Source organism: Corylus avellana, chromosome ca7, assembly GCF_901000735.1.
Source record: "Corylus avellana chromosome ca7, CavTom2PMs-1.0".
Taxonomy (NCBI): Eukaryota; Viridiplantae; Streptophyta; class Magnoliopsida; order Fagales; family Betulaceae; genus Corylus; species Corylus avellana.
In genome coordinates, this window is record NC_081547.1 from 14630397 (window position 1) to 14639711 (window position 9315).

A 9315-nucleotide genomic window follows, 5' to 3' on the forward strand; every position below is an offset into this window, starting at 1 on the left:
TGGTCCTGTTTGGTGTATGGCCCAAACCTGCCAATACCCCAGCATATCAACCCGAAGCCTACTTGTTTCTTCTAACCAAGACAAGTCGTTGAGGTTCAATATGTTATAGTGTAGATGGGGTTCCAAATTCCATTTACGACTGCGAACAATTAGTTTGTAAGTTGCACGGACTTTTGAGTATGATCTTCTATGATACACACACAATCACTCAAATACAATGCATCATAGGGATCTTACATACATATAATCGGACAATACACAATCACACATATATGTCATGCAAGAATATATCCGTATATGTCTATTTTTCTTTATCATAATATTTAAAACATTATCTAATCAATTTGAGTTTTGGACACCATTTCCAATAAATACAAGTGTTAAACACAAGAGTAAATTCCAGAGTTATTGAAGGTGATGAAAATTGTTATCTGAATGTGGCTTAGCTTTTGAATGATCATGAGAAACCGTGAGAATATTATTTTAATTTTCGTAATATATACACTAATAGTCTTGTATTCTACCTAACAATGTAGGATTATCATATACAATAAATAATCTCGTATCTTCTAATGTGCATGAGCTCTAGGCTCCTTGATGCAGTGTAACTTAGTGAGCTGCAGCGAATAACAACAATAAGGAACTGATATGTATTTCTAAATCTTGATTCTATCAAGCAATCTAAGAAATCTTTTCTAAAACGCGAGATATTCTCTAGATTTTGAAGCAAAACAGAAGAACGCTCAACTATGAGGCTTTTTATTGAACAAAACTCATATGTAATCAACAACTACATTCTAGGGTCATAAAATATGTATTTATAGACCCCCAATCCCCAAATCCTAAACCTAAAATTAATAAGAAATAGAGTCGGATTTGAACTTCTACGAGTCCCGTCTGGACGGGACATTCCCCCATGCGGATGGCCCTAAAGAAACTGAAAATTAAATACATAAAACGACTGAAAACTGAAACATAACATAGGGCTGTTCGGACGACTTTCGAATGGCCTGGGAACGGAGGTTTTTTTGACCTAGTAAACATCGGAGTTAGCCAATTCTTGTGAAATATGACTTTGTAAACTTTGAATTAGCTTTCCAGCGCTGCCAAGCTTGCTCCAATCAAAGGTCTGAAACTCTATGTGACATCCCACATTGCCTGGGCATGGAATAGATGATGTGTTTATATGAAATATACTCTCCTTAAATGGTATGAGGCCTTTTGGAGGTAATCCCAATAATAAAACCGTGCGAGATTGGCCTCAGAGTGGACAATATCATACTACTTGGAGCAAGGATGTTACATATGGTATAAGAGCCATAGCCTAGCCTGAGATGGAGGGAGCGTGCACAAGCCCATGAAGGTCGCCAGCGAGGACGCTGGGTCCTAAGAGGGGGTGATTGTGACGTCCTACATTGCATGGGCATGGAAAAGATGATGTGTTTATATGAAATATACTCTTCCTAAATGGTATGAGGCCTTTTGGGGGCAAACCCAATTATAAAACCGTGCGGGCTTGGCTCAAAGCGGACAATATCATACCACTTAGAGTAGGGATGTTACACTCTAGATATGACCTTTTTAGTAAACGTCGTCAGACGAAAATAACATAGGCGCCTGGACGGTCTCCGACGAGCTTGCAGAAGAGGCTCTTGGGTTGAGGCTCGTCTGGACGGGCTGCAGATGAGCTTGTAGACGAGGCTTGCCGATCTGCATCACTCCTTGGTAAGGGTAAAGAACATGTGTTTCCTTGCCCCTTGGTCTCTTGAGTATTGGATTCATGTTAGTGGTACAAACTTGATCCTCAGAATCACAAGCATATGCTTAGGCAGATAGACATCTGCATAGATTTATATGTGTTTGTGTTAGAAGAGTTAGGGTTTGAGTCATTAGGGTTTTGGGGGTAGTTTAGTCTTTATGGTATTGCCCCAATCCTATATAATGGGATGCTTGTATTAGGTTAAGATATGTTGAATAAGTTGTATAAGCCGAATAATATAATAGTCTCCGCGTTTTGTATCTAAACCGTTCATACAAACTATAACATTGTATCAGAGCCTTAGGTTTTGAATCCTTGGCCCTTTGTTTGTAGCAGTTTTTTTCCGCTCTATTTGTGTTGTTTTGCTGAGTGTTTTCCTGGTGGCAGTACCGTCCATGTGGGCATAATGCCCACACGGGCAGTGTCCTGAAATATGTTGCTGTCCATGGTTTTTTTTGAAGAAAGAAATTTTTTTTGTCGTCAATTTGTCTCGGCTTCTTGGTGTGTTGTCACTGGCGGGTTCTTGGTGTGTTGGTTCGCGCTCTTTGTGGTGGCCGGCGAAGTTGCAGCGACCTAAAAAAAAAATTTCTGGCTGTTTGATGTTTGTGTTGTTAAAACATTGATCTTTGGTCACCGTTTGCTTCAGTAGTTGCTATTTTTGAAGTGGCCGAAATGTTCTATCTTCTTCGGTGATCTCCGGCAATACTTTTGTGAATTTCTGGCGAGCCTACAGTGACTGTTTCCCATTTGTTTTCAGTGTTTTTCTTCTGTTTTAGATACTGCTGGCATGTTCTGCTTGTCTCTGGCAAGTTTTGAAGCTCCAGCAAAGTTCAGGCGAAGCTCCGGCGTAGTATTTTTATTTTTTTATTTTTTTCAGTGGCTGTTTTTCGGCGAAACTTGTTGGTTAATCATGTGAAATGTAATTGTTGTTGGTGATCATTGTATCCGACCAGCCTTGGTGTTTTGCGGCGAGATCCGATCAAATCTTGGTCGTTCAAGTTTTCGACGAGTTTTCGACTAGCGTTGAAGTTTTATTAAATTATCTTGTTATTTGTATGAGTCTTTCTATTGTGTGCTCTAATCTGTTCCAACTTGAGGGGGTGGGGGGTGTTAGAGTATGTTTTTCTAGCTGTTTTTAGTTTGCTTGTATCTTCCAAGCTGGATTCATATGATGTATATGCTCCAGCTTGAAGGGGAGTGTTAGAAGAGTTAGGGTTTGAGTCATTAGGGTTTTGGGGTAGTTTAGTCTTTATGGTATTTCCCTAATCCTATATAATAGGATGCTTGTATTAGGTTAACATAAGTTGAATAAGTTGTATAAGCCGAATAATATAATAGCCTCTACCTTTTGTATCTAAACCGTTTATTCAAACTATAATAGTATCTGATATGTATCTTAGATTAGATGATTGATCTCCAACCTCATATTTTCAGGAAAAGTGCATGGAGACAATGCTGACATAACATGTGATCAGTATCACAAATACAAGGTATAAACAATAAGTCTCTTCTTATAACTATGAGACGAGTACTACAGGTTAATTCAACCATTAATTGGTTGAACAAGAATGAATCTATTCTGCATGAGGTATATCTCGTGACAATTAAAAAATTAAAAAATTAAAAAAATAAAATAAAAGTCATAACCAGCTAAGTGTATGTTGATTTTAAGAACCATCTGTATTAAGATTATGGTCCATGAATGATTAGGAGAAATCCACTCTTGCAGGAAGATGTCCAGCTCATGGTGGATACTGGCTTAGAGGCCTATAGATTTTCCATCTCATGGTCAAGACTGATTCCAAGTATGATCACCAATCTTTTACTCACATTTAACTAAACAACAAGTGATGTCTGGTATTTTTCCTCACACTTAAGTTGCTGCACATTTTCTACTTTTTCAGATGGAAGAGGACCTGTCAATCCAAAGGGTCTACAATATTACAACAATCTTATCAATGAACTTATCAGCAATGGTTACTGGCTATTTCCATCATAAATGAAGATAATACAATTTTCTCAGCGTTGTGAGAGTACTTTCAATCTAAGGGAAGAAAGAGTACTTCCAAAATGCTAATTTCTACATGCCTTTCTCCTACTGATATTTCTTTATTAAATTCTTGATCAAGCAGGAATCCAACCGCATGTTACACTACACCACAATGACCTTCCACAGGCACTGGAGGACGAGTATGGAGGATGGATTAATCGAAAAATTGTGTATGATTTTGTGCTTGAAATGTGTTTATATATATACAATCTATGCACAAAGTGCAGAACATGGCAAGTTATGTTATTGAATAATCTAGATTTGAATGCAGAAAAGACTTCACGACATATGCAAATGTGTGTTTCAAGAACTTTGGTGACAGGGTTTCACATTGGACAACTGTGAATGAGGCCAATGTGTTCGTGCTCGCGGGTTATGATGGCGGATATTTACCACCTCAACATTGTTCTTCTCCTTTCGGATTTAACTGCACAAGAGGCAACTCCTCAACTGAGCCATACCTGGCAGCTCATCATATCTTGTTGGCGCATGCATCAGCTGCTGTACTCTACAAGGAAAAGTATCAGGTACTCTATAAGCTTAAATATTCCTAAAAGATTATGTTATCTCGAATATTTAAGTTGTAGATTTCACGAATGAATGAATTGTACATTAAAATTTTTAGCAAACATTACTTTGGTAAGTTTTCCCTTTAATAAATTCAGTGCATATCTTATCCTCATTCATCACATAGTAATTTGTTGGCATTTTAATAATATGCATGCTGGTTAAACTTTTTCCAGTGATCATGAAGGCCATATTTAGTTCTAAATTTCCAACAATGACTTCACTATATGATACCCAATAATGAGGATCCTGTCTAAGTATGTGAGCTCCAAAAAAGCACTACCCGCCATTTAGGCCTTTGTTAATTTTGCAAACGTGTATATATAGAACTTTATTGCTATGGAACTTGACCAAAATGCTCATGAACTTAGACTATGGGCAATGCAGGACAAGCAACATGGATTTATAGGAATCAATCTCTTTGCTTTTTGGATTGTTCCTCTAACAAACACAACTGAAGATGCAATTGCCTCTCAAAGAGCCATGGACTTTATGATTGGTTGGTAAGTTACACATTCATGAATAAAGAGGCATTGTTCATCTATAAATTGCAATGTTAATCTGGTATAGCCATAGAGGCACATAATCATAAAAAATTTGGGATTCTTTCACTTTTTCAATAAATAAACCATCGATTTTCATTTTGCATCTATAAGCTGCATATAAGCTATGTTCTGAGTTTATTTATGCTTAGTTTGCATGGCATTGCAGGTATGTGAATCCCTTGATGTACGGAGACTATCCTGATGTAATGAAAAGGAATGTTGGAACAAGACTTCCTACATTCACCAATCTTGAATCTAATCAAGTTAAGGGTTCAATTGACTTCCTAGGAGTAAATTACTATCTCACAGTGTATGTGAAGGACGACTCCAGCAAACTAGAGATGGAGCTCAGAAACTTTGATGCAGACATGGCAGTAGATATAACATGTATGTTCTTTCATATATAAACACTCATCACAATGAAGACTAATTTCAATAATGATAATTAGATTACCCTTAATTAAGTTGCATCAGCTTAATGGAGCTTACCAATTCAACTCTGCTAGCCCTGCAGTTGGATTAAGGCTCATCTATTATATCTTACCAAGTCTTTAGAGGTGAAATTGAAATAGTTTACTCTTTTCCGAACTGTGGCAGTTACTCAAAAGGATATGTCTTCATCTGAGGTGAGAGAATGCACATTAAACTGTAGAGATGCCAGTTTGAATCAGTTTTCAATTACACCTTGGGGTTTGCAAGGACTGCTGGAGTACTTTAAGCAAGTTTATGGAAATCCTCCTATTTACATTTATGAGAATGGTCTCTCTCTCTCTCTCTCTCTCACGCACGCACCAACATATTGTAGACACAAAAACACATGCAAACGCACATATTCAAACTCCTATAATATGCAAGCATGAGTTGTTCTTGCTCTTTTTCTAGTGAAATTCTATTCAGAATAGTGCTAGAGAGCATTTCAAGTTAATGCATTGTATCTTTGGATTGTTGCGTTTCTGTCTCCGTTGTCGATTAGTTAAGATGATTTTCCTGTTCGCTTTTCCCTTTCTAATTAGGGGATTCATTTTGTGCACTTCCTGTGTACTTTGGTATGCTTTACGCTTTTAATAAGACTGATTATTACTTGTATAAAAAAAAAAAGGTCCAATATTTGCTTTTCATGATCCTAACCCTCTTAGGATAAGTTTCATGTTTTTAAAAGTAACCCTTGATTCTTCATTTTGAATTGCTAATATTAGGAAACTAGAAAATTCTGAAGTTCACAGACATGTTTAGTAAACTCGGTTGCAAGTGAGATAAATTTCTCTAACATTGCCCTCAAATTTAGATTTTGCATAAGCAATTGCCAATTTTAGTAGAAGGAGTTGATGGATGGATGTAGAAATATATAAAGCAGCATCAAGGGGTGATGGAGATCAGATGGCAGAAGATGAACTCAATCAGGGGAATGGTTCATGTTCTTCTGGAAATATGTAGACATTTTAGGTGCATAACAAGCGATTGGCTGCCTGCTTAAGATGTTGATTCTTGCTTTCAACTGCATGTACCATTTAAAGTAAAAGTGATCAAACAATGAACAAATGAGCTGCTGAAAAAGCCTTTGAATCCAGCATATTTTGCATTTTCAAATATCACCTTCGCTTTCTTGGGGATTGTTTTTCCTGTTTAGGGGTGGCATAATGTGGCTCAAAATCTAGTTCCCTTATCATTATATGTGTTTATCTAATTGAGACAATTAATCATGCATGTAATGTTCTTACAGGACAAGAAACACAACGTAATTCATCATTGGAAGATTGGCCAAGGGTGAAATACTTGCAGGGATATATTGGGGCTTTGCTTGATGCATTGAGGTATATCCGTTTTCTGTTGACCTTGTTACAATCTCAAGATATGATCCAAAAGTCCTATAAATAATACCTTCACCATAATTTGGGTGTTTGCAACTCTAGCTGTCATGATCCTCCTACAATAATTTAAAGGGGAAATTACACTTGCCCGCTATTTGCAATGTTCCGAATGTTTCAATTTTTGCTATGTCCCCCTACCCATTTATCATTGGGGTTGTAATGTCCCTTTGCCGATAAGATTTTATGTTAAATTCTAACCGAAGGGTTGTTATGTGCAGTATTTTGATCCAGACTGACTATTATAACCCCATGAAAATTTTGTAAAAATACAACTACCTTTTTAAAAAAAACTCCCTGATTTTTTTTTTCCCTTTTTCTGAATTTTTGTGCTTTTTTTTTTTTTTTTTATCATATCTTATCATATGCATGGCATTTTTTTCATTTTAGCTCGCCTAAAATGTCCATCATATCCCCTTTGTTAAGATTTTTGGAGGATGTTACAATCTCAATGCTAGATTGAGAGGAGACATTGCAAAAACTGAAATATTGGAGAACATTGCGAATATGGTAATAAGTGTAGTTTCTCCATAAAAATGCAATTTGGTCACATATCTCCGTATTGGAGTTCATGTTAATTCCATTTCATACACTTAGAGAATGTAAAACTAGTTTGTCTGATGAATTTTAGATATCTAATATGAATATTCTATTTTTTTTTTTTTTCTCAAAACTAAATTTGATAGGATTTTTGGTACTAAAAACTTGAAATCATTAAAGACCTGGTATTAAAACGTTTCTTTCCATGGATGTATACTTATTATTTATGTGACATAATTCCCTTTTCTGGTTTTCTAATCTTTTTCTCCTTCTCCAATCTCAAATTTATGTAAGGAATGGATCAAACACAAGGGGCTATTTTCAATGGTCTTTCTTGGATGTATTCGAGATGGACGGCTATGAATCAGGCTTTGGCCTTTACTATGTAGATTTGGATGACCCGGATTTAAAAAGACAACCAAAGCTCTCTGCTCGTTGGTACAAGCATTTCTTGACAGGAGAAGGTGTCCACTCACATGGGTTTATAGAACTTGAGAAGAATTTATCTGCTCATGCTCACTACTTTCAGTAGACTCTTCCCTAAATTGTTAATGGGGTGCTGGTGGTACTTGATAAAATATACAAATGGAAAATGGTCAGTAAGGTTACATTTTTAATGTATATGATAGAGTCGGAGAATAATGAGTAAAGGACTCAAAGATTTAAGGTGATTGGGCCTTAGAGATATCTACATCCATCACAAAAAATGCTCAATAAGGCAACTTTCATTTTAATGTATTGATTTGATAATTTTGAATTACAATAGTTGTATTCATAGAGTACAATCTTGTCGGTGGGTGGTGGTATATAACGCCCAAAAAATTAATTAGCTGGTAATTAACTCTACTATTCGTCTCATAGTCTAATTCCGTGAGGAACAAGACTTGGGGATCTCTACCCCTCAAAAAGATGATACTAAGCAGTGGAAACATTAAGATTCTATAAACATTGATCATTACAATCAGAGCATCTACCAATGATCACCACAGTAGCTAAAATCACACTATACATATCATCGTCACAATGGATTCATGGTATACCTTAATATGCAAGCATGCATCAAAACGTTTAAGTCTACAACATAATTCAAAAGTACCAGTTACCATGAGCATTTACCTAATCTCGTAACAAGTTCTCAAGCGTCACCAAGATCAAGTCTTCCACAATAACTGGATGCTTCGCGATATCCATCTTTTACTAAATTATTTATGATAGCACATATGCACGCGTGAGGGGAAAAAGAGGAAAAGAATACAAGGGTAAGTCCGACGACTTAGTGAGTATAAGTGCATATGACGTACCCATCATTAAATGGTGAACTCAGTTGTTTTTAAAGCACATACAGCATTATGAGGTGACAGTTTATCATGGATGCAATATTGATATAATATATGTTGTAATATGAGAATCATGTGATAGTTCAAACTGTATGGTCTATTTGTGATATTACCCCTTCTCGACAAGGTTGACGCTGTCCTGAGGGACTTGTAATACAATACCGATGTCCTGGATATTGCACGCTACCATCCATCACTAGCAGCTCGACCGAGTCCGACTTTGTGTGGCCCACGTTACTAATAATGTTTGTCCTATAGTGATCAACCAATTAAACATGGCTACGTCAATCATGAATAACCATTGGATCCAATACCCATATAAATACATACATTTGACTATAGAGTTAACATGTATAGTAAGCCCATGACCGTTATCCCGCATGTACCGATGTATCATGTCATATGATGCAATTAATCTTATTCGTCTTTTATATGCATACCTTTACAAATTTCATCATTTGATTATCTTGTTAATCAACCTACGTTTTGACAAAATAGAGTTTACAGTAGTCCAAAATGTATTTATGAGTATTTTAAATATGCATGTTTGATATATATAGAATAGTCATGCAATGCTGGAAAAGTAACAACAAGTATCTTTATGAGTTTATACTCATCCGGGTCGTAAGGCTCATCCATAAAATCTTCTTGA

The 9315-nt window shown here is 36.4% G+C and overlaps 1 protein-coding gene across 5 annotated transcripts in view; it reads left to right on the top strand.

Annotated features, from left to right (window-relative positions):
• The window catches only part of LOC132187773 (beta-glucosidase 11-like), a 14446-nt gene extending 6341 nt beyond the window's left edge, over positions 1 to 8105 (top strand). The window contains exons 3-12 of one of the 5 annotated variants that reach the window (XM_059602199.1): positions 3194 to 3249; positions 3489 to 3564; positions 3664 to 3735; positions 3892 to 3979; positions 4081 to 4336; positions 4764 to 4879; positions 5088 to 5308; positions 5513 to 5547; positions 6642 to 6732; positions 7621 to 7710. In XM_059602199.1, the coding sequence (XP_059458182.1) occupies positions 3194 to 3249; positions 3489 to 3564; positions 3664 to 3735; positions 3892 to 3979; positions 4081 to 4336; positions 4764 to 4879; positions 5088 to 5308; positions 5513 to 5547; positions 6642 to 6689 (968 nt within the window). In that variant the 3' untranslated portion in view covers positions 6690 to 6732; positions 7621 to 7710. Of the gene's footprint in view, positions 1 to 3193; positions 3250 to 3488; positions 3565 to 3663; positions 3736 to 3891; positions 3980 to 4080; positions 4337 to 4763; positions 4880 to 5087; positions 5309 to 5512; positions 5681 to 6641; positions 6733 to 7620 lie in introns of all 5 variants that reach the window. The other 4 variants (XM_059602200.1, XM_059602196.1, XM_059602197.1 and 1 more) reach the window with 4 other exon arrangements.
• The last annotated feature ends 1210 nt before the right edge of the window (positions 8106 to 9315 follow it).